Source organism: Hippocampus comes, unplaced genomic scaffold (genome assembly GCF_001891065.2).
Source record: "Hippocampus comes isolate QL1 unplaced genomic scaffold, H_comes_QL1_v1.1 scaffold68, whole genome shotgun sequence".
Lineage (NCBI taxonomy): Eukaryota > Metazoa > Chordata > Actinopteri > Syngnathiformes > Syngnathidae > Hippocampus > Hippocampus comes.
This window is the reverse complement of record NW_017805625.1, coordinates 1,335,812-1,360,678: the sequence shown is the minus strand read 5'-3', so window position 1 is coordinate 1,360,678 and position 24,867 is coordinate 1,335,812. Positions and strand designations below refer to the sequence as shown.

The 24,867-nt window shown below is 42.1% G+C and overlaps 3 protein-coding genes across 6 annotated transcripts; all 3 read left to right on the top strand.

Moving 5' to 3' along the window:
- Window positions 1-1,459: 1,459 nt before the first annotated feature.
- On the top strand, window positions 1,460-8,984 carry fam219aa (family with sequence similarity 219 member Aa). Of its 2 annotated transcripts, none has more exons than XM_019881255.1 (6): window positions 1,460-1,695; window positions 5,134-5,230; window positions 6,015-6,108; window positions 6,820-6,900; window positions 7,812-7,887; window positions 8,229-8,984. In XM_019881255.1, the coding sequence occupies exons 1-6, from the start codon at window positions 1,636-1,638 to the stop codon at window positions 8,385-8,387; spliced, it is 567 nt and encodes a 188-aa protein (XP_019736814.1). In that variant the 5' UTR covers window positions 1,460-1,635; the 3' UTR covers window positions 8,388-8,984. The 2 variants fall into 2 exon arrangements, with proteins under 2 accessions (XP_019736814.1, XP_019736815.1); XM_019881256.1 differs by having other exon boundaries at window positions 1,462-1,695; window positions 7,812-7,866.
- A 2,287-nt stretch (window positions 8,985-11,271) lies between these two features.
- Window positions 11,272-16,437, top strand: LOC109522569 (nicalin-1). The gene is made up of 16 exons (XM_019881254.1): window positions 11,272-11,516; window positions 11,624-11,805; window positions 11,933-12,123; window positions 12,444-12,588; window positions 12,666-12,763; window positions 12,841-12,918; window positions 13,434-13,537; window positions 13,611-13,699; window positions 13,811-13,950; window positions 14,230-14,408; window positions 14,623-14,710; window positions 15,173-15,211; window positions 15,377-15,549; window positions 15,639-15,692; window positions 15,776-15,854; window positions 16,201-16,437. The coding sequence occupies exons 2-16, from the start codon at window positions 11,658-11,660 to the stop codon at window positions 16,255-16,257; spliced, it is 1,662 nt and encodes a 553-aa protein (XP_019736813.1). The 5' UTR covers window positions 11,272-11,516; window positions 11,624-11,657; the 3' UTR covers window positions 16,258-16,437.
- A 41-nt stretch (window positions 16,438-16,478) lies between these two features.
- On the top strand, window positions 16,479-24,514 carry myorg (myogenesis regulating glycosidase). Of its 3 annotated transcripts, none has more exons than XM_019881253.1 (3): window positions 16,479-17,066; window positions 20,597-20,962; window positions 21,201-24,514. In XM_019881253.1, the coding sequence occupies exons 2-3, from the start codon at window positions 20,700-20,702 to the stop codon at window positions 22,990-22,992; spliced, it is 2,055 nt and encodes a 684-aa protein (XP_019736812.1). In that variant the 5' UTR covers window positions 16,479-17,066; window positions 20,597-20,699; the 3' UTR covers window positions 22,993-24,514. The 3 variants fall into 3 exon arrangements, with proteins under 3 accessions (XP_019736812.1, XP_019736811.1, XP_019736810.1); XM_019881252.1 differs by having other exon boundaries at window positions 16,479-17,086; window positions 20,601-20,962; XM_019881251.1 differs by having other exon boundaries at window positions 16,479-17,086.
- The last annotated feature ends 353 nt before the right edge of the window (window positions 24,515-24,867 follow it).

The window sequence follows — 24,867 nt, the reverse complement described above, 5'->3', positions numbered from 1 at the left end:
CTACCATGCGAGCGTTTAATACACGTCTTGTTTTGACCATTTCTGTGTGGACAACTGTGGGAAAACTTTGAGTTCATTTTCAGAATTAATATTTTGGCATATACTGACATTGCAACGGGGTTGCAAAATTAGGGCCCGGCAAGAAGGTTTTCTTTCTCCGCCTGCAGCTCAGCGGCATTTTCAGAAGTTTTATGGCAGCCGCACTGTTCCAGCGCGCTATACAATTTGTCCTTCAGGTTGTTGAGCATCATAACCTTCCGCTTGAAGCTGAAGTCGGTACAGCCGATGTTTTCAACACTCTCTGCTGAATCTAGTGTTTGTTTATTCTGAGTTCCATTGCAACCATCCGGATAGACTTTCCCTGACTCTGCGTGGATGCCTGCTCTAGGAGGGTGGTGTTTTGAGTCAGTGATGGTAGTATCAAGCTTTCTGCTATATTTCATGTCAGGAACCAAACCTTGACATGAATAGTGTACTGTAAATTGTACTCCGGCAGTGTGATAGCCATAAACATTCAGAAACATGGTCCTTTTGAGAGCCTTTGACAAGGGAATGATATGCTTACAAGACTGTACAGCCTACGCTGTCAAATGATGATGGCCTGACGTCTGTCCGAACGATACCTGAACCAAAATTGAAAAAAAAAGGAAATGTATGGTGACTTTAGGGACACATAACGTATATTGGGATAGCCTTTCAAGATTTAAATGATATGAATGTCATTATATTTGAGCAAAATTCCTAGGCAAACTTGTCAGTATAAATGGACACAATGAAATAAATGTAACAGTAACCAATGTTTCCACACCATTTTCCAAATCGTCATTTACATTCATGTTCTTCTACCAGGGTCATACGTCCCAGTTTGCGTGGATACGAATATAAATATACAGTATTTGAGGGATGTCCCCACAGTGCAAACACACTCAGTGGTTTTGTGTCAATTAATTGTAAACGTAAGCGAGGTATGCATTTGCTTCACTGCGCACTCGATGGTAATATTGTCCCTGATTGGATGGCAACCTTATGAATATTTTATCAACGGACACAATGAAATAAATGTAACAGTAACCAATGTTTCCACACCATTTTCCAAATCGTCATTTACATTCATGTTCTTCTAATTTAAATGATATGAATGTCATTATATTTGAGCAAAATTCCGAGGCAAACTTGTCAGTATAAATGGACACAATGAAATAAATGTAACAGTAACCAATGTTGTTTCCACACCAATTTCCAAATCGTCATTTACATTCATGTTCTTCTCCCAGGGTCATACGTCCCAGTTTGCGTGGATACGAATATAAATATACAGTATTTGAGGGATGTCCCCACAGTGCAAACACACTCAGTGGTTTTGTGTCAATTAATTGTAAACGTAAGCGAGGTATGCATTTGCTTCACTGCGCACTCGATGGTAATATTGTCCCTGATTGGATGGCAACCTCATGAATATTTAATAAATCCGGAAGTAAGGCGGTGCTGCTGTTTTGCTGTCGAGTCACCTCTGTGGGGATGGAGGAAAACCAGCCGCTATAATGCTGCAACAGAGCATCTCAGATCGGGACACTTAGACACAAACCGTAGTTTATCGTGAATATCGAACCGTTACCAGGAGGTTTTTTGGCAAAAATGATGGAGGAAATCGACAGGTTCCAAGTGCCTCCTGTCAACGGAGAGACGCAACCTTTGGTAAGCGAGCAAGCGCTCGTCTTTATGCTAATCGGCCCATTGAAATGATTGCAAACCTTCTTGTCTCGTTTTGTGCATTTTGCGTTTTAGTCCAGCTCGCCTTCTATCCGACCGCGAGCATGATTGGAGCGTATTTCCGTTTGTATTCGGGACGGGAGAAACTATAACGTCAGATTGATAAACGAATAAGAGCATCGCTGCCAAGTCTCGCCCCTCCTAGGATGAAAAACGAGCGAGTAAACAACGCATTCTACGCGTCCCCGCTTAAACGTGGCGCAAGTCACGTCTTTTCAAATCACACTAGTATGTCGGCGTTGACTTTTAACGCAGCTTGCGCCCAACATTATCACATTTCGTCATTTGGTGACGTGTTATTTGGGTGCAACTCCACATGATGAAGAGGAGCTCCTCTCCTCTCGACTGCAGGCTGCTACGCTGTCCACGCTTCCATTTTTAAAAATGTCATATGACAAATCTCATTCACAGGAAGTCACATGAATCTGAGCATTATCCCGTCGAGCAGTTTTTTTTCCCAACCTTTACTGAGCCAAAATGCCTCCCAAAAATGGTATCTACCCTCGTCAGTTATGCACCTGTATCTTCTTAAATTTTGTGGAATTTCTCTACCTGTCACTATATGGTACTGTTAGATGAACAAAGACACATTATTTTAGTTGTAGTAAATAAAAACTACCAGTTAAATGAAACTGTATAATTTGCTGTGGCTCACCTTCTCGTGCCACATTAATTGGTTGCGATTCACGAGTTAAGGCACTGCATTTAACACACTCGTGTAGAAACACAAGTCGGACTAAAATTATATAGGAGTGAAAGGACTGCATTCAATACAGTGAAACCCCACATAGCCTATTACTGGTTTGGCGTTTGATTATTTTAGCTCTCTCTCTCTCTCTCTCTCTCTCTCTCTCTCTCTCTCTCTCTCTCTTGAAATATATATATTTTCGAACCTATCCTCAAATCTTCCCTGTAAAGTGAGTTAAGACAAAAGTCCTTTGCCACCGTCTTGTGGCCTTTATAAGGCAATTACAAAGCAGCATCTTTTTGCTCATTTTTCCTATTTGCAGTCGGCCATTGACATAGATAGTGGAAATCCTAGATTATAATTATACACTAACCATAGCTTGTCAGTGTTTTTTTTTCCCCAGTTTATTGGTGCAGTCACTTTAGATTGCTACGATATCTGATGGTGTTAGTTGTACATATGGCAAGGCCTTTGTAATGCTAAACACTTCATTGTCATTCCGAATGAATCAGCTTCCCATCTGCCACACTCACACACATTCACGCGCACGCACACAAACATACACTCCTTCTATATCCTCCTGGGTTTTAGGCTTACGTGTGGGGTGCTCGAGCACAAGGGGTCGGCAACCTTAAATACTAAAAGATCCATTTTGGCCATCAACCACAGGGGAAGAAAAAAAAAACAATGGGAGCCACAGAACACATTTGACACTACATATATCTATGGTGATTTTTTTTAAACCAGTTTATATAAAATAACAATAGTGTGTTGCATTTCGGAAATCAACGAACTGCTACTGAAGGCACAAGGTTTTATTTCTGCATGTCACAAAACAATTTTGAATCCAACTTTCAAACAAATGAGTACATTTCCATATTCACCTTCCTTATGTTCATGAAATTAAAACAAACCAAAAATACTGTTGGCTTCTGTGTTCCGTCGTCACTTACATATTTTATCACAGTCAGATATCACCTTGTATTAAAAACTACCATTTCATTTAACACTGTACAATATCCTGGATATTTGATTTTTACTTCTTAACCCGCATTGTTGTTTTTATATGTTTTAATGCCACAAGAGCACCATAATCTTATAATTCTATATTTCGAGAAAAAAAAGTACCGGTATATTAAAATGAAGCATTTATTTTCCAAAGTCACAGAGAGCCACAGTCGATGCGGCCACATGAGACGCGAGCACACGAATGTTAATAAGCACGTTGCTTGAATTGAGATCCAATTATGACAGAGAGCCGTGTTGACTGTTACGCTATAATGTAGAGCGGTTGCAAATGTCATTTGTGGTCAGCTGATTAGTCAGGCCACACTGCGATTGGCTGCCGGGAAGCCATGAAGCGTTGATGTGTAATCCTCCTTCAATCTCTGCGGACTTGGTGCTGCGTCAGCAGCCTTGTGGCCCTGGCGTCAATGGGGAAGGCGGTCAAGGAAGATCAGGCTAATGGAGCGGATGCATTGGCAGATTATGTCATTTTTGTGTCAAAAGTGGGTGTGTCAAGATATGGTACAACACATGTGAAAGGCAGGGACAGCAGGTCAGGTTTTATTTGTGATACCGTCTATTAAAAAAAAAAAAAAAAAAAAGCCTGGCTGGTGTTGAATGTCATCAGTCTTAAATAAATTTTCAGTAGTGACATGCAAATTATCTTTCAAAGCAGGATGGTTCTTTTTTTTACGATTTTGTTTTACATTTGTGCGATGGCATTACAAATTACTTTTAATCTGCCGCAGACCTGGCAGGAGGTAACTGTAATACAGTATATGGTTTCTTTTCATGATCCCGTCCTTGCATGTTTGCAGTTTTGCACCTTTTTGTGAACTTTCCTTATCTGTCATGAATGTCACTCATCATTCTAGTTTTTGAGGCAGAGCTGCCATCAGTCTCTCGAACGTTATTGATTTCTGTGCTGTTTTTCGGTGTCGTTTACTTCACCAAGGAAATTATTCTGCCGTCATTCATAGCCTTCCGGGCCCGTCTTTCTTTTCGTAATCCGTTTTAAAGCTCTGTTGTTTTTCCGCTCCTTTGCTTTTGTATTGGGTGGTGTAATTGAGTTATGTGTGTGTACCCAATGAATTATTATTCTCACAATTAGTCAAGATACAGTTAATTTAGCTCAGATTAAGCTCGTCCTGTTTCATTCCTCGGAGCATCCATCAATCACCATGGTAAATGTTGGGCATTTCTTGCCAACCGCCTGGCGCTCTACTCTCCACCCATGTGCCCTGTGGAACCCCTCCTGTTACAACACCCGAGGGCTTTCGAATGAGCATAAAGTGTAACTCTGTTAGCAGGGCAAGCCAAGCATGACCCCGCTCCCTTCTCTCAATCTGTTGACGCCCCAGCAGCAACAGGAGCCCCCTCTGTTCTCCCACGGCCTCCTCTCCATGCCATCAGCGCTCACACAGAAAGAACGAGAGCCAGGAGTGTATAGGGCGCAGAACACTCGGGCCTATTGATGCTGCACACCACGCGGCCATAGTTGTCTTCAGGCAATTAGTGCTGCGGTGTTGGACACGAATCCCATCTAAAGAGAGCTGATTTTGCAGGCTTTATGTCATTCCGGCAATGTTTGTGTTTGTGTCAGCGTGCATCAGAATGTACTCAAATGGTACAATAAAGCAGAAGAATTCACTCTCCCATCCTTTTTCTAGGATCCGGCAGCCTCCTCCAACTCGGAAGCTGACCCTGATGCCAAAGGAGAGACGGTGTCTATGAACTACAAGCCCTCACCGCTGCAAGTCCAAATAGGTATCGCCACCTACACAGTGCAACTCACCACTTAAAATCATTACTAGGGCCCGGGTCAATGTGGATTTTTTTTTTGAGGCGGAATCCGACAACCGAAAAAAATATTTGCATCCATCCGTTATCCGAACCGCTTATCCTCACGAGGGTCGCTGACGTGGTGCTATCATCATTGAATAACTTATGTTTTGGCCCCTTAATGCTTACCACAATAGTGGTATGAATTTGGCAGTTTTCGCCAATTTCTTCATTCTGAATGATATTTTCACTTATGTTTATACTGTACTGTGTTTATTTTCACTCACACACTGATTAGAATGAGAAAAATTCCACAGTATACACATAAATCTACCATAATTTGGGGTCTGGAACTGATTCATTGCATTTCCATTCATTTAAATGGGAAATCTTACCTTAATTTACAAACTTTGCGAGTTACAAGTAGGCTCAAAGAACCAATTAAATTTGTACCACTGTACTTAGACACATTGTGTCTTGATGGGCATACGAGAGTTTGAAGAAGGATGTAATTCACACAGAATAGCATTCTGTCAGCCCTGCTTGTCCTTGAGTTCTTCCTTCTAACCACCGAACAGCATTTACCGTTTCACGTGAACGTAAGCTAAGTTCGGCATTGAATCAATGAAATTCCGGCCGACGTCATGATTTTGAAAAAAGCCTATTATGCTAGATAACTGTGAACCCCTTTGCCACAAGCGACGTTGTTGCCGTTCCTTGTCATGTTTACTGATAACACCCCCCGTCCCCCTCCCCTGTGGTTGCCCAGAGAAACAGAGGGATCTTGCCAGGAAGGGATCAGTGAAGAATGGCACTGTGGGTAGTCCTGTCAATCAACAACCTAAGAAGAATGCTCGGACAAGGTAACAACTTCCTTTCCGTAGCCGTGTTGAGCTCCATTCAGTCCGGAATATAGCGCCCGCCGCGTACAAGCGCATGAAAGCTTTGCATCCAGCCTTTTGAGGGATGTCATCTGACTTTGTAATGCTCAAAAGAAACGGCAGCAACAAAGACGTGGGTCTATTTGGGTTCCGTGTGAGTAAATGCCGAGCACGGAGTCGGCGTATAAAGCTTGTGTAATAACCCACACTATCGACAACTGCCTCTGTCTAATCCCACTCCCTGGTGGATTAGTGGGAATATATGAAAGGCTACCGAGGGGCTCGATGCCAAATGCTCCGAGGCAGACTGATCGTCTTCGAGTCCTGGATTCTGAGGGGTGACAGATGTACCTCGCTTTTTCCCCTTCTTTTGTGGAACTGAATTGAATGCCCAATGTGCAATAAATGAATGCATTCTTTCACATGAAGGGAAGTGGTTATCGTGGTCATTCATTGCACTTTTCCTTTTGACTTTCTGAGCATGGTGCTTGTGTATTTTTGCCAAAGCCTTGAAAACATCACTTTTCAAACCATTCTTTTTGTTTTTTTTGGATCAATATGGGATTCATTAGCTACATTGCTACCCACAGGGTAGTGATATAAATGGCAAATTGTCACAGAAGAATAATGTACAAGAAACGTAGTGTTAAAAGGGCGTTCTAATGAAGAAACACCCTCTTTGATTGTGTGCAGGTTGGTGGTGCCAAATAAAGGCTACTCTTCTTTAGACCAGAGCCCAGATGAGAAGCCCCTCGTGGCACTGGACACCGACAGGTATGCGCATATTGCTCAGTTCACCTTCTAAACATCATTTCACACCTCAAAATACAAAAGTCAACAGTAACAAAAAAAAAAAAAAAAAAAGCCTGACCTCAGAGGGGAGTGAAGGATTTAGAGTGTTTGTTGGTCTCACCGTGTTGCATTCATCCACAAAGCCACTTGAGAGAGTTGGGATCAGTCGGGATCCAAAAAATGGGGCAAAGCCTCTCCCAGGGTGCGGGATTAGAGGATAGCGGGGTGAGGATTTGGCGAGGTGGGAAAAGCAGCTCAGAGGGAGCACCTGCTTCCACCCTGGACCGGACTGGTTTGTGTTGGCCACAGATGAGCTCACGTATTCAGAACGATTCAACCTCGATGACCCCCTTGATCTTGGGAAAGAGGGAAAAATAAATACATTTGCACAACGCTGGGTCGTTTGGGGAGTGACGAGGAACTGTTGGATGCTCGGGGCATTGTGAGCAGACGCGTTGTCATGCCATGCCCACGTAGTGTATTGTGTCGTTTTGTAGAGTCCCGAAAAGCCCCCCCCAACACACAAATGAGCTCATTGTCCACATGCAGGTCCACTTCACTGTGTAAAACAAACAAAACCCCAATCAGTGTGACACAACGGTTTGATTATAGTCGGCCAAACGTCCCTTTTCCAAGATTGTGAAGAAGACCAACACCAGCTTCTTTCACAGCGGTTGCCATGACAAAGAGAAGCAAAATACAACAGAGATGGGATACAGATCCTCATTCAAACGGTCGCCTTACGTTTATTTGGCCACTTCAAAATAAATGAAATGACACATCCGGCACGCCTTCAGATCCACATGGGAAATCTTTATTCGTCAAGAGCAAGCAAAACATCTGCCTTACCGCTGCGGCATCTCCTTAAACTGCGTTTGTCTCTTGCTTTGCAGCGATGACGACTTCGACATGTCCAGGTACTCGTCATCGGGATACTCCTCGGCCGAGGTGAGATGTCTGAGGGACCAGGTATCTATACACGCATTTTATTGAAGTTCACGTAGTGTTCGCCCTGTTAGCCGCAATCATTTTGGTGAAAGAGCAAAACCTCACCGCCTGGTCATCAAATCCCATCATCCCTTCAGCCCGACCCCGACAAGTCGTACCCCAATTGGCTGCATGGGGAAGAGGGCAGCGGTGGTGGGATGCATTGCATTTGTCTGCCACTGTTCCTTTCTCGTTCACCGTTCCTCTGACCACCACACGTCGTGACTTTCAAAGCTCCCATTGCGCATTTCTGTGTCACCACACCAGATTGCTTTCGCTCGCTTTGATCAACGTGGTTCACGTCCTCATTCTGTCCCCTGCAGCAAATCAACCAGGACCTCAACATCCAGCTCCTGAAGGACGGCTACCGACTGGATGAGATTCCAGATGACGAGGACCTGGATCTGATCCCGCCCAAAGCCGTCAACCCCACCTGCATGTGCTGTCAAGCTCCTCCCTCCACAGCGTGTCAGATCCAGTAGCACCGCCCTCCTCTTTACACAAGAAAAAATAATAATAATACAGAGGCCACAACGAGTGGGGTAAACAGTTTGCACACCTTTAGAAGCAGAAGAAGAAGAAAAAAAAAGGGTCTGTAAATGTCAAAGATGGAGGTAGGTAACACCAATGGGTCTTGTGCACGTTCCTCCTATGGTTGGATATGTGCACCTTCTGCCTTGTATGGTGAACTTGGGCTGCAATGATGGCACAAACATCAGCTTGAAGGAAAATGTCTTCACTTTTTTTTTTTTTTTTTTTTCTCACAAGGACCATACAGGACTGTTGATTAGAAACCGTTGGACAAAAGACGAAATAAACACCTCTTATGGAGATAAGGAATTATTTCTTCTGCTTCTGGTAAAGGATTGGAATATGTGCGGTTGCACACCGCCCGTCTGCTTTGTCTTCGTTTACTGTGTGTGTATGTGTGTGTGTGTCCAACATAAAGATGACGTGTACGCGTGCGTACTACATAGCCCGAGAAGTGGCCCTCAACCATTGGACTTCTCACCATAAAGCACTAAAGGTAGTTCAAATCTTAGTTTTCAAATGTAACGTCTGTTTCATCATTGCGATTAAGAAAAAAGAAAAAGTGAAAGCCTAAGGTTTGCATGTTTGCCTGTTTAAACTGCCGAATGGCCAACTTGTGCAGATGATGGCGCACTCTTCATCGTACCGTCGGACGTCATTCACCGTAATATATTATTGTTGTTCGTCTTATTTTTTTTTTTTCTTTGAGGAACCATTTGTAAGGAATGGCAGCAGAGCAGTTTGTTAGCTAGTGACGACCCAGACGTCGTTATGAAGGGAGTATCTTGTCCTGAGAATTTAGCAAGAAATGGTACAAAATGCGATACTGTCATCTAGGAAACATCAGCATCACTGCATGCGCGTGTGGGCTATGTGTGCATGCAACAGCCTCCAAAAAACTCTCTGAAGCTCCAAAAAATGGGTAATATTTTGCAAATGGAGCATTATCATTTTAAAGCCATTATGGGTTATGCCATTTATGGCAACAGTAATTTTGTCTTAAGAATCTGAGCATACAATATGTCCGTTTTTTTGTTTTTTTTTAAACTAGCTGCTGTGCATTAGTTTTTGTACCAGATCCTACTAATTTCTCATGAGAACCTCACTGGATTAGAAAGTGTTCAATGTGCAATTTGTTGTACTTGCTGTGAATTTTGACTTAATTTAAAAAAAACATGACTTCGGTGGCCACAATTTTCTTTTTTCTTTTCCTTTTTTAATTTGAGTTTTCCGAGTCAAGGAAAGTGTAAAATATTTCAAGTTCTTCAATTTTATTTAAAGTGTGATTTTGTTGTTTTTGTACATATCCCACCTGATATACTGTATATTTTGGACAGATATCCATAACACCTGCCATAACTTGTTATTGTCACTGCCAATCACCTTTTTTTTTTCCACACGGTCGCTTTGTGTTTACGACACTACTTGCATTCAGTTGAGGTCATTTCCCGGTATGTGTTTAGCACTATCGTGTGAATTTGTCCTCATAAAAGTGACCCGAAAAGACCGAGGCTTCCAAGTTTCTCAAAACAATGTTTGTTTTGTTCCACTCCTTGTGTGCCAATAGTGACCAGTTAGCTGATATAATGTGTGCATACGTAACACAACGGTGAAAAAAAAATGGTGTGTTGAATTTACTCAATTTTATTTCATCAAGTGGTTGCACGAAATAAAATCGATCTGGATGACGACGCAATTTTCAAGTACAACATTTTTTTTTTAAATGATCTAAAACCAGATGAGTCTATTATGTGCAGCCACTTGACACAATAGAATTGAGTGAATTGAACAGTGTACTTGTGTGGCAACTTGTACAATTGTCAGTCTTACCTTTATACCAAACATGAATTACAATAATAACGGGAAATCTTGTGTTCATACTTCCTAACTTGGTTCTCATGCCGTATGTTGACACCTTTTGTTAAAATTAGACTGACTATACTACATTGAGACATACAGTATACATAGAAATATCTTTTTGGGGTTATTGTTGTCTTTAAAGTACTGCATATGAGGTCATATTTTGGTTTTCTGAAAGGGACAAATTGTACAAAGTGCAGCAAGTGTCCATATACTGTCTGCCCTTTTTGGATTGAGTCTTCCCCATTTGACTAAAACCTAACTCGTAAGGTGCCAGCGTTGCTGGTTGGATTGGTGGCATTAAGTTGAAGTCGCCTTTGTTCCTGCCAACTTCTGTCTCCAGCAAACATTTAGACTGTGTCAAAGATGTGTGTCAGTAACACTAATTCTGACTCTGTTTTGTCCATAGCAATGCATCCTCACACATATTTATTTGCAGTTGTACATTTTAAATTATTTTCCAACTCAACGACTGTTTTGTTTTATTTGTCGGATGCTTATGATGATGACTGTAAAATGGTTCCATTTAGACTTCACGCTGTTCAAGTTCTGTGTAAAGTGCAAAATGTCCCCCACCGCCCAAAAATAAATAAAAGCTATCTGAAGCCCAGCTTGTTTTGTCGGTTGTTGATGTCATGATAAAAATATATGAAATGCCACCTATGCCGGTTTGTCCACTACACTTTCTACACCTGTTATTTCAAAATGAGTGGGGGGGACATCGCTTTGAGTCTGTGTGCTGCTGATTGGTCAATTCATATCTTTCTGATCTCTGTGAAGGATGACATTTAAGTACTGGACTTAAATGCTGTATCTTTGGAGCTCTAAATCAGTGCATACAATGTGCAGTGTCTCAAAAGTGAACTCTGGGAGAACTTTTGCCCGCTTTTCAATCATTGTAAATATATTTTGTCATTTGTCGTTTCCCTCCTCGGTGAAGAAACACAACTCTGGTAACGCAACTTTTCTCCATCCAACAAACAATCTGATTGGATTGTCCTACCGATAGTGAAGAGTGAGCGAGATGGATGAGTAGCAGAATACTGTCATGCGTGTCCATGTTGGGAGGGTTGGGTTTTTGGTGATTAGCCTGGGAGCTGATCCCTTGGGAGCAGATGGCGAATTGTGGCTTACCTCGACTCATGGAGTCTGAGGAGATAGTTTGTACTGAGTAGCACAGCACTCATGTCTTGGAAGACCTTAACGATTTCATGAGAAAGGTGAGGGACGTTTCGATAGTTTTATCCTGCATCTGTGTGTGTGTGTGTTCCTGAGCCAGGCCATGATTTCTTTCTTTTTTTTATGTTTCTATAAATGTGCATTTCAGTGTATATAGCCTGGCATGCTCTCTTGTTGACATCATGCTCCTCCTGCAAGACTTGCGCTTTGCAGTCATCGTGCTCCTGCTCCGTGTCAACTGTCTGCACGGCTCCAGTCTTTTTTCTGCGTCCTCCTATGAGTTCACCGCCTACAGGATGCAGCAATACAACCTGGCAAAACAGAATCATGGTAAGCTGAGGGCATCACACCACGATTTCCTGTACCTGTCACAGGTTATTGCGATCCTTTCAGAGGAAACGATATAGAAAATGGATGGATGTACGATATCGTCATGATCATTTTGCTGGATGTTTAGGTTGCCGAGGCGCCATCGTGGTGGCAGAGGCCCGAGCCGCCGATGAGCCAGTGCTGACCCGCCGCTGTGTAATCATGAGGGTGGGCGACTTCACCACCAAAACATACGCTGAGGCTCAGAGACAAAATGCTGCCGCCGTTCTGATTCTGCTGCCCCAAAATATGTCAAGTATTTTACCTCAAGAAATTCAGGTAACAGTGACAGACTATACCCACATCAATTGAGGATAATTGACTTTTGGGTAAAATTCCTGGGTCAATTTAAAATGGATTGAAACACTTACAGGTGAACTGAATTTGAAGTGGACACCCTTGGAAATTAATCAAACAAATTTCCATTCAGCTCATTGCTAGAGAACAGCAAATAGTGCAAACGGTACTGCACTTATACATACACAAGTCTAGAAAATTAAGCTCACCCGTAATTTCCCCGAAAAGCTCAATACCGTCATTTGCTCTCCTGCTACTTTTATAATTTGTTCAGGAAACTGCAATTATTTTGTGTCTTCCAGTCCTTCATGATGAGCGAGAGTCAAGCCTTGATGACGGAGACTCTCATGCCGGTTTACGTGGCCCCTGAGGATGAACAGCTGCTCCACATGTATGAGGAGGTGAAGAAGGCGGCATCTGCGCGGACCTCATCGATATTCATTCGAGGTGACGGACAAAGCATAACATACTGACAAGAAACTCATCTCCCATGACATGACCTTTACCTTTTAAATCCGTGACAGTCTTTCGAAGTATGGTCACAGCAACAGCCTTTCAGATCTTAGTGACCAACAATTCCCCAATCAAGGCCATAACAGACACGACGCTCGTTACACTGGAAGTAAGTGTAGCTTTTTTTTTTTTAAACATTTTTTTCCTGTGTTGTATTATATATAAAACTGGGCTTTTGTATTTGAGGGAGTGCTTCCTGGAGCTGGTGAGGACATACCCACCATTGTGATCACTGCCCACTATGATTCATATGGACTGGCACCAGTGAGTTAACTACAGTAAACATATACACATGTTGACAAAATCAAGCAATGAGACTGAGCACAATGAATGGCAGCGGTATCTGTGGCCACATACGTTTCATCAGACTTATGATACAAGCAGATGTGATTGGAAAAGAAATGATTTTTTTAGGAAGGGGGGGGTTTCCTCCGGGTCCTCTGGTTTCCTCCCACATTCCAAAATACATGCATGGCAGGCTGATTGAACACTCCAAATTCTCCCTAGGTGTGAGCGTGAGCGCGGATAGTTGTTCGTCTCGATGTGCCCTGCAATTGGCTGGCAACGGGTTCAGGGTGGCCTCCAGCACGCCCCGCAAAACTTGTGAGGATAAAGCTGGTCAGAAAATGGATGGATGAACAAAACACAGCAAAAACAGGCGTAGACATTGTGCAATGTGTGATTACTATACAGTACATGATGGATCAACCATAGTAGTGTGTGTGTGTGTGTGTGTGTGTGTGTGTGTGTGTGTGTGTGTGTGTGTGTGTGTTACGCAGTGGTTGTCCTATGGGGCCGACTCTAATGGAAGCGGCGTCATCATCTTGCTCGAATTAGCACGCCTCTTCCAGATGCTTTATAGTAGCCCAAGCACCAGACCACGGTAAGTTACATTTCATTAGAAAGGTTAAATTCAACATTCAATTCCGCCCCCTTTCTTGATGTTCGTCAATTAGATACCATTTAATGTTCTCCCTGACTGGAGGAGGAAAACAAAATTTCTTCGGCACCAAGAAGTGGATTGAAGAGAACCTGGATCACGCTGGTGAGTTCTGGTTGAACTTTGAACCCTCCGCTGCGACCCCTCGGACTGCTGTCGCGCGATAAGAACACGGCCTCGCATTGCTTTTTATTTAGAATCTGTGTTTCTTACCAGAATCAAGCCTCCTACATGACAATGTGGCATTTGTGCTGTGTTTGGACACACTGGCCAATGGCGATGAGCTGTACATGCACGTGTCCCGTCCACCTAAATCGGACACTCCCATGTATGCATTCATTCAACATTTGGATGAGGTAAATACAGTCACAAGGTTATTCCAATTTTAAAACAAAAGAAAGTTGACCATATATTGTATCGCCCTTTTAAAATTTATCTTTGGATAAAGGATGCAGAATGGAAATAGTTTGGCTGGCAACCGGTTCAGGGTGTCCCTCGCCCACTGCCCGAAGTTGGCTGGGATAGGCTCCAGCACCCCGCACGACCCTTTGTGAGGATAGGCGGATTGAACCATTGATGGATGGATGGATAATATTACCCAAGCTGATAAATAATCATACCTTCCTTTTACCCAGGTGGTTTCCTCCAGATTCCCTTGGATGAAGACACAAATGGTCCATAAGAAGATCAACCTTATGGAGTCAACAGTCGCCTGGGAGCACGAGCGCTTCAGCCTGCGCAGGATACCAGCGTTCACTCTGTCTCACTTGGATGACCCCAAATCAGAGCTACGGGGCTCCTTGCTTGACACTGCGTAGGTTCTCACTTCTGTTTATGTTCATTTTGAGCGGCTATGTGTGTGTCATTTTCAATGGACAGCAAGTGGCAATTGGGTGGTGACCAGTCAGATTGTACTCTACCTCCTGCCCAAAATCAGCTGGGTTAGGCTCCAGCTCATCTATGAGATGTTATTGTAAAAATACCATAGAGCGTCTTATATTTTTGATCTTTGAAATGTGTCCGAACAGTTCCCAGGTGGACTTCCAGAAAATTAAAAGGAATGGTATCATTGTAGCAGAAGCGCTGGCACGGTACATGTACCATTTATCAGACAAGGTGAGGAAAATTAGGTTGGCCAAAATTGTGAATAGCTGTTTGAGCATTATTTCAATGTCCTTGATATCCACCTTAAGCTCCATGTAGTAACTATTACTGTACTAGTTTTTGCACACGAGTTGGACACCTGGCATGCTATAGTAGCACTAGTAGAGCAAAATTACCAGTGGGCATGTTGGTGCTATTAGTGTGTGACACATGTCCACTACTTGGGCCTTGTGGTGTTACTAGAGCAGAACACTAGTTTACAAGTACGGTTTGACTGCATGCGTGTTCTCGTAGGCCAAAATGATCATGTATCCATATATCACTCAATGAAATAACGGGGTTACGTTTCACCCATTGTACATTGGTTATGGAATAGACATGAAAATAAATAAAGAAACAAATACATAAATCATATCATACAATATAGACCATAACATATACACTGTTAATGTATTTTTCTTCTCTTATTTTAAGAGCTCGCTGCGAGATGTTCAGCTCTTCAAAGGCCGCTTGGTAAGCGTCTCATTAAAATATGAATGAATTGCTGGCCTCTAGTGTTCAAGCACCGACATTACATAAAGTCTATTTATTTATGTATTTCTTTATGTTTAACAGGGACAACGTTTTAGTGCCTTACCGTTCTACAATCTGTATTCAATTTTAATTTTGTGATTGCAGGACTTCCATGACAGTCGAATATTCAGTCTCATGTCCTTCCTGACTTCAGTCCCTCGTGCCACGCAGCTGATGGATAAAGAGCCTGCTCACATCCTGCTCATCAACTCGCTGGAGCATGAATTCAAACAATACTTGCAGCAAGTCCACAGGCACACTTTTAGACAGGACAAAAGGTAACGTGAGTGGAAAAAAAAAACAAGCTCCACTGTGCTAACCTGCACTGATGCTTGCGTTTTGATTCAGTGTCACCTTCTCCACACAGGGATCCTGATATTACCTTTTTTGATCAAATGAGCCAGCCAGTAGTGATGTACAGGTACACATGTTTTTTTTTCTTTCTCAAAAAAAAAAAAAAAAAAAGAAATTACAAGCTAAAAAACTGTTACATGTTTCTTCCAGGGTGAAACCTGCTGCTTTTGATCTGTTCCTGGGTGGCTGCATCACGGCATATTTGGGCATTGTTTACTATGCAATACAGGTATGCTCACATTTGTTTTTACATAGTCATATGATGTGTACATAAACACATTGCGTAACACACTCCCGGGTCACAACATCATGCCCGGTGCAATCTAATAAGATTCAATACAAGAACTGTACTCTGGGTTCTGTCTTTTCAAGTATCTCCAGTACTTATTTTAATTGCTTGATACTTGGAGTTTAGACAATTCTAATAAAATGTGAACCCTAATATCTTCATAGAGATTGAGATTTTGATACAGCTCGACTGGAGCTCATTGCTTGTGCAAGTGAACCCTCATAACTGATGTGGCTATTGAACATGTCTATGAAGCCTTGTATTTTCTTTCTCTTTTCTCCTGCAGAACTTTGACCACGTCTACACAAAACTAAAGGCAGCAGTAAAACCCAAGCACCACTAAAAAGACAGAATGCGGTCGATTTCACCGGAGGAAATGTTTCCATTGTCATTTATGAAAAAGACACTTTTTGTTTATCGTTTCAAATGCCAGACACTCTGCTGTACCAAGGCAATCGTGATGTGGGTTTGATAAATACGATGATGTCTGTCAAACAGCCCTTGCGCAATTGTTGAATTGATGGAATGGTGATTATTGATGATGCTGAATTGTGGAGTGTGGTCAGGCTAAGGACGACTGGGAACGTACTTTGAAAGCAACTCTCTGAAGGCAAAGAAGACACTCTCCAGCAAAACGGTTCAGTTAGCACGTTAGGTCGTAATGCTTTGTATTCATAAAACCAAAATGTCTCAGTAAACAGTTATTCCGCTCAATGGTCACGTTAGGCACTCAAGCATAATCCATCGATATCCATTACGAGGGCTTCAAAATTCTTCTTTTAACCAAATTACCATGTTCAGCTATGATTTTGACTCATTTTATTGTGCGTGATGTTTTAAATTCAACTAGACATTTTTATTTTATTTAAAAAAAAACGCAAATTCAGCTTCACGGTGGATTCTTAGTTTGACTAAAATAAATGCCACAATATTGGAAACTACGCAATTATTAATAAGTACTTCAGTAATAATCAACGAAGCAATTACCGTATATTTCAATAAATTCGTATCACGTTTACACTACATCTCCCATGATTCAGTGCGCGGGGACAAGGCGGATTCGCAACATGTCTTGAAACTTTTCAGTTTTTTTTTCTCTCTCTCACTCTCTGGACTCAGCTTGGAGTTGTGTGGAACAACAAGTCGATCCCGGTTCGTTTCTGCATAGTTCGGTAGGGAAAAAAGTTTTGATGATGACTATTTTGAGCATGTGAATACGTTGGAATTGTCTCTGGCTTCTTGCACGAGTTTTAGTGCTCGTTTGCCTCGGTAATGTTTGGCACGTTGCCCTCAATTTACGCACACTCAAATAACGTTCGCCGTGTCTAACTAGACTGAGACGTTGTAAATGTGCAGCGTAGAATATATTGTTTTTTTTCAAAATCTGTGTCCTGTTTTAATAATATATTTTTAAAAATCCATGAGAAGCGATGACGTAAACCTTTTTGTGCACGTCCAGTTATTTCTCACAAGCTTGCGTTGTGACTCCATCAGCAAGTTTTTTGTTTATTGCCACTGTCACAATCGCTGAGAACGTAGATGTAGATTTTTTTTTCTCACACTACAAAACTCGTACACAAGAGGACGAATCACTGTCAACGACTTAACCAGAGCGAATGATTTTGACGCAAATGGCTTTAGAAATAACCCTCGGTAGCAAAATGAAAAATTGGCGTGTTTTCTGTGTGAAATAAAAGCAGTTTATGCAAAGACATGGTTATGCACGTTCATTTCAAGAATCTCATAAACCAATGTTAAAGTACTTGTGAGTGATTTAATCATTGATTCACCAAACGTTTTTCTTTGCGGGGTGAACCATTATTTTGAGAGTGTTGAGAAAATCTTATTATAATGAAAAATAAATGTCAAATGAAACCCCAAAATGGAAACTCAGCCTGCAGTTATGCACAATGCTTTCAGAACAGTTCCGCAAGTCACAAAATAGCATATTTCAAATATCCTTTGTCATGTGTCTCAGTGACCAAATTACATTTTCACATGGACAAAATTGTTCGTGCGCTTCTGTAACAGAAAGAAACATCAGTAGTCATTGAATTAACTCGAAGCTGACAAAAGGACTAATAAATTAAACATCAGTGAAATGTACAGTAATGACATTTTTTCCTGTTTTTTTTTCCGATCCAAGCTGTTATTTTGAAAAATAAGCCACCCTGAATAACTTCATATTTTTGCATGTATTGCTGCACAACTTTTTGAAAAACTTACAGCAATCAAACAACTTTTGTAACTGCCATCAAGCTTGGTACATGGTTTTGCCAGTCTTCGAGTAAAGCGGTCTGCCTATCTTAGGTTTGAAGTTTCCCTTCTCTAGACTTCATATGTCAGCTACTAACACATTCATGACCATTTTATAAGATTTGAGTCAGGGTACTTCAAACTAGATCATGATTGGTTGTTAGCCGTTCTTGGGGGTTAGCAACTTGTTGGACTGTTGACCCGCAACTGCTTTCTGACACGAGGCAGCAGCATATCTCTCTCTGCAATGCCTTGAAAATTTTGAGATTTCATTCTACTTTGCAGAAATTGAAGACACCGTGGGGCAAAGCAGCTCCAGGAAATAACCAAGCCTACTCTGTGTTTCACAGAAAAAAAAAAAAAGTCATGTTTTTTTTTTGTTTGTTTTTGTTTTTGTATGCTTCATTTTTGCAACAGTAAGCATAGTGCAAATGTAACTCACTCCAGTTTTGTCTCATCGGTGTGTAGTTGCTTACCTGCATTTTGTGCATGTTCACATGCGGGTGTGTGCAGATGTTCAGTGCATCTAAGCATTTGAATTGGATGCGGGTTGGAAATCTGATGCAAGCACTAATTGCTGAGACCTACAAAAAAAAAATCGCCAAAGCCACATAATTTGTGCCCTACACCTTTACTTTTTTGGGGGTTTATCTTGCTTCCTGCTTTGGTACGGCAGCTGGAGAGGAACAAGCTCGAAGCGCAAAAGTTAATTAATGATGGCTTTATCTTATCACTCATGTTGCTTTGGGGAAAATCCATACGGATGGTGGTTGAACACAGAATCAGTCATTTCGATTGGTAATCACTAGTAAGGGGAATTAGAGAGCACTAGCTTACCTTTTATCTGATGCACATTTGAATCCACATTCAATACCTTCCGTATCAGTGTTACAAAATATTCATGCAAAATGCAGATGAGTTTCTTTGTGTCTTTTCTTCTGTATCCCCCCCAAGTTGGCCAAAAGCAGCCGGTTTACTTCCAGCTTTGCTTTGTTTTGTCTTGCTCGATGAAGCAGAAGGTTCAGTATGCTTTCCTCTGCCTCCTTCGACTGAAAAGCCAACTCCCCCTCCTCTCCTTTCCGCTTCTACTTCCTCACATACAAATGACTTAAGTTGAAGTTGTATGTTTAAAATTCAGCAGGGAAAGTCTATCCCTTATCCTCTCGTGGGTAATTGGGAGTCGATTTGTTGTTTGGATCTCAAAACATTCCTTTTAAGTTGACATCCTCTTTGTGCTGTGAAATCACTTGATGTATCAATAAAGATAATGCGAGATGGTGTTGGGAATGCAGCACAGGCTTTATCCTGACAAATGTAGAACCTGCATTACATGGAGAAACAGGTTGCAAAAATGAATGTACTGTATTTCATAACTGGACATTTGTAATTTCTGGAGAAACTGCATTTGAATGCTGAGTGAAAAAATATGGATGCACATGGATTCATGTAGAATGATATGGAATGATTTTGAGTGATATGAAATGATATAGAATGCTATTAAATGATGTGGAGTGGGAATGAATGTGGAATTTTTTTGTGGGACCGGTGGAACATGGATATTTTTGGCATGATGAAAACCGTTACAGGGGTGAATTAAATGTGCCGAAAGTTTTGAAATTCAAATGAGAACAGTGGATGTGAATCATCGGAAGTCATCAGGAATAATTAGGGATTTTTTTTGGGTGGGAGTTTTAGTGGTAAAATTGATGAATTTTTGGTCAGTGATTTTTATTTTTTTTTTGCAATGTTATTTGTAATTTCTGGAGAAACTGCATTTGAATGCTGAGTGAAAAAATATGGATGCACATGGATTCATGTAGAATGATATGGAATGATTTTGAGTGATATGAAGTGGGAATGAATGTGGAATTTTTTTGTGGGACCGGTGGAACATGGATATTTTTGGCATGATGAAAACCGTTACAGGGGTGAATTAAATGTGCCGAAGGTTTTGAAATTCAAATGCGAACAGTGGATGTGAATCTTTTTTTAATGAGTCATAGGGAATAAATAGCGATTTTTTTTTTTTTTTCTGTGGGGGCTTTCGTGGCAAAATTGTTGAATTTTTGGTCGTGGATTTTTTTTTTTATTTGCAAGTTTAAAATTCTTCCAAAGGAGAATTGAATGAGTTGAATGTTTTGAATTCCTAATGGTTACAATGTGAATATGTTATGTTGACTGTCCCATCAGGAATGAATGTGGAATTTTTGATGTTGACTGTCCCATCAGGAATGAATGTGGAATTTCCGGTTAAAAAATGTTGAATTTCAGGGTATTCCTTTTCTCATTCCAAAAATTCATTTTTATTTCAAAAAGTGTGAATTTTTGAAATATGTTGAAATTGGATTGAAGTAAATCAGGTTAATTATGTGGTAGATGCATGTCAAGTCACTGTCCAGATAATATCGAGTCTCTCTCTTTCACAGACAGACAACTGGACCGCAGCGAAACAAAGAGGTTTCCCTTGAGCGCAATTCCATGATCCATTGAGGGTGAAGCCAAAAATTTGTCCAGTGACCAGCACAAGTCATGTACCAGGTTGTTCCCGGAGGAGCTGCTGGCACAATAACAGATGTTATTCCCAAGCTGAAACACAGCAGGGATACCAGACCCTTAGTCGGAGCTGGCGTTCTTGGCCTGATGCTCGTGATTGCAGCCGTATCCGCGTGGTCTTACTACATCGCTTCACTCCGAAAAGCTGAGCTTCTCAAGACTCAGCTCCTGGATCTAAATAAAGATGGTTACATTATCCGCAACCAGGGAGGAGCTATTGTTTTCCGAATGGATTTTAGGTGAGTGGCCTCTGACTGACTTTGGATTCACGCAAGTGCTATTTGAGTTAAAGTGAACTTTCTGATGTTGGTTGGGTATTTTTAGGATGAGAATGACAAAGACTTTAGAAACTGACGATTGATCAATCAATTTCAACGGCCGTTCATTGTTGGACTTTTACTTTTGTTGATTGCTAAAAATGTCATCTCCGGAACACGCTCCCTTTGATAAACCACAAATGTGTTGATCTGTTGGCAGGTCAGGGACATTGGATTTGGATTCGTGCACTAAAGAAGGCGAGCTTCTTAGCTGCGGTCGCACCACTGATAGAAGCCTCAACTTTTTCATTGAGACGGTGCGGCCCAAAGACACGGTACAGTGCTACCGTGTGCGTTGGGAGGAGCTGGTTCCCGACATTTCTGTCGCACACGCAATGACATACAAGTTTGCCCACTGGTATGGTGGCGCGGTGTCCGCTATTCAGCACTGGCCTATTTCCATCTCCGGACAGCAGTCGCCCAAACCGTTCGTGACGAGTGACATCTACGCCAATCGCAACGAGTTTGGAGGAATCTTGGAGAGCTATTGGCTTTCGTCTAACGCGACGGCCATCAAAATTAATAATTCCGTCCCGTTTCACCTGGGCTGGAACGACACGGAGCAGACCATGTATTTCCAAGCGCGGTACGATGACAGCCCCTTCAAGCCGAACCCGGGTGAGGCGCCGTGTGCTGAACTCAGCTACAGAGTGTGCGTCGGCTTGGACGTGACATCCATCCACAAGTACATGGTTCGTCGCTACTTCAACAAACCGAACAAAGTTCCCGCCCAGGCCATGTTCCAGCACCCCGTCTGGTCCACATGGGCGCTTCACAAGACGGATATTAATCAAGAGAAACTTCTGACGTATGCCGCCAACATCCGCAAATACAACTTTAACTGCAGCCACCTGGAGCTGGACGACCGCTACACACCCCGCTATGGGGAATTTGAGTTTGACCCGATAAAGTTCCCCAATGCTTCAACCATGTTTCAGAAGCTCAAATCGGACGGATTCCTCGTGTCCCTCTGGATTCACCCTTTCGTCAACTACAACTCGGAGAACTTCCACGCTTGTGTGGAGAGGGGCCTGTTTGTGCGGGAGCCTTCGGGCCAGCTGCCAGCGTTGGTCCGCTGGTGGAACGGCATCGGCGGAATTGTGGACTTCACGAACCCAGAGGCTCGTGAGTGGTTCGCCTCCCAGCTCCGTTCCCTTCGCTCCAGATACGGGGTGTCTTCGTTCAAGTTTGACGCGGGCGAGACCAACTACTTGCCATGGAAGTTCAGCACCAGAACTCCCATTCGGGATCCGAGTTTTTTCACGAGGCGCTACACCGAGATGGCCATTCCGTACAATGACCGAGCGGAGCTACGCAGTGGCTACCAATCTCAAAACATATCGTGCTTCTTCAGGCCGATCGATCGGGACTCTGTTTGGGGCTACGAGTTGGGGCTCAAATCGCTTATCCCCACGGTGCTCACCATCAGCATTCTGGGTTATCAGTTCATTCTACCGGACATGATCGGAGGAAACGCCTATCTCAACCGCACCGATGGAAATCGGGCTTTGCCCGACCGAGAACTCTACATCCGCTGGCTGGAGCTGTCGGCGTTCATGCCCACAATGCAGTTTTCGATCCCGCCTTGGGCATACGACAATGAGGTTGTCGAAATCGCCCGCAAATACACCGCCCTCCATCAGAGTATCGTCGCACCGCGGGTCTTGGAGCTGGCCGGCGAGGTGCTGGACACCGGTGACCCAATTATACGGCCCTTGTGGTGGATTGCCACAGGTGATGAGACCGCCTATAAAATCGACTCCCAGTTTCTGATCGGAGATGATCTCATGGTGGCGCCCGTCTTAGAGCCTGGAAAGCAAGAGCGCGATATTTACCTTCCGGCTGGTCGCTGGAAAAGCTATAAAGGGGAGAGGTTTGATATCAAAGAGCCACTGCACCTGACGGATTATCCTGTAGACCTGGATGAAATTGCCTACTTTCTTTGGGCGTAGAAAGAGGGGGCGGCCAAATTGAAGCGCTTGCTTTGAAAAGTCTGAGATTCTTTGATCATCACGACTTAAAAGAGATAAAAGAGGTCTCAATTCAAATTTAAATGGTCTCGCAAAGAGCCTCAAAATCTTACCAGAGAGAGCCTGAAGTCTTTTCTTGGCCGATGATTCGATATGCAACAGCGCTCAAAATTATTATAACCACACTGCATGTTTTTTTTTTTGTAGAGTCTATACATGTGCAATTGTTTGCAATGAAAGCAACAAAACAAGAACAATATCACGAAACACCGCTAATCTATTTAATACGGCTCAATTGAATGTTCATACATTTTTTAAAAAATTCGTGTAAAATCGCGTTTGAATAATTTTGACTGCAAATGCAATTGCACATTTCGCAGAAAGTCTTTGCATTGCATTGATCGTCATCCTATTTTCAAATTAGGTACAGTCACAGCACATACGGTAACTATGAAAGTCTCAAAAAAAAGTTAATTTTTGGGTACTAAGCATCTTACACGCTTTCTCAGGTAATTCCTCGCTCAGGCTCAGTTTGAAGTTTTTCTTTTTTTTCTTATTTTTACTCAAAACCACGATTGCCCGATGAGGGATGGTTTGATTTCTCTGAGCGAATGTACATATGTACGCACGTCCTGTTGGATCGTTAAATATAGTTTCCGGGTGTTTAAAAAGCACGTTTTCCACCCACCAAGATCATACGGAGTTTGTTAAGAAACAATAGGAACCCTTAGTTTGTCAGCACGGGGAAATTCAGGTTATTTGTCTTTTGTTGTTTTAATTCACGGGATTGCGGAGTTGAAACTGCGATATCATGAAATGAGCAGATTCTAATTTGTCCTGTTTGTTTTTAACGACTTGCATTGCCTCTCATCTTATTGCATTGACTCATTGAGTCACGCACAACACAGACAGAACAGCCTTAAATGCCACAGAAACACTTCAGAGATAATATTTTTCGCAAAGCTGTCTAAAAATCCATCCCCTTAAAACTTTTATCTTATGACATAATTTATGAATATTTATGTGATGTACTGCATGCAATGACGTTCAAGTTCAGTTGTGATGTGTTTTGCTTCCTACAAAGGAATTTTTTTTTTCCCTCTCCTAAACTTTCTAAGTGAAGTTTTTACCAGGCTACCTCCATAAATGCGTATTGCATTATTATTATTATTATTATTGTTATTATTTACCCTGTCTGCTTTCTACTCATTTGGACTGTGGACTTGGACATATAGCTTACACATTAACCTCTGTGTGTACCCTCTGACATAGTTTCATCCTCGCAGTGCTGCCTATATATAGCAGTTCTCACTCAGTTGCTATTTCTGTCGCAGACACTCTTGCCTCATGACAAGAATTGTCTCGGGTCGAATGTTGCTTTGCTTCTTGCTTTTTGAACGTGGCACACACTTATTTGTGAGGGATCCGGGCGACTGATTGTTGAGTGCATCCAATTGCATGTTTTTATTTTGGGTTGAATGCAATAAAGCCCTTTTTAACTGTCGTCTGACCCGCAAAGTTTATTTTCATTCAATAGAGTTTATCTTCACATGCAGTTTCATGAAGGCATTGACCTCCATGGTGAGCACTTTTTAATAATACGTAACATGTTTCGGGCTTCCATTAAAAAAAAGGTAGGAGAACAGAATTTCAGGTCAATTAAAAGGCCATGCAATAAAAGGACCAATATAAAAAAATGGAACATTTAGAGGTGTGCAATGTACAAAGTATGAAAAATAGTGTGCCTTTCAATATAGTATTGAAAGATTTGCCCTTGAGGGACTCATCATTGGGGTGATAATGGCGATATGATGAAACAATTATACAGGTTCTTTGGAGACGGTTCAGATCAATAAA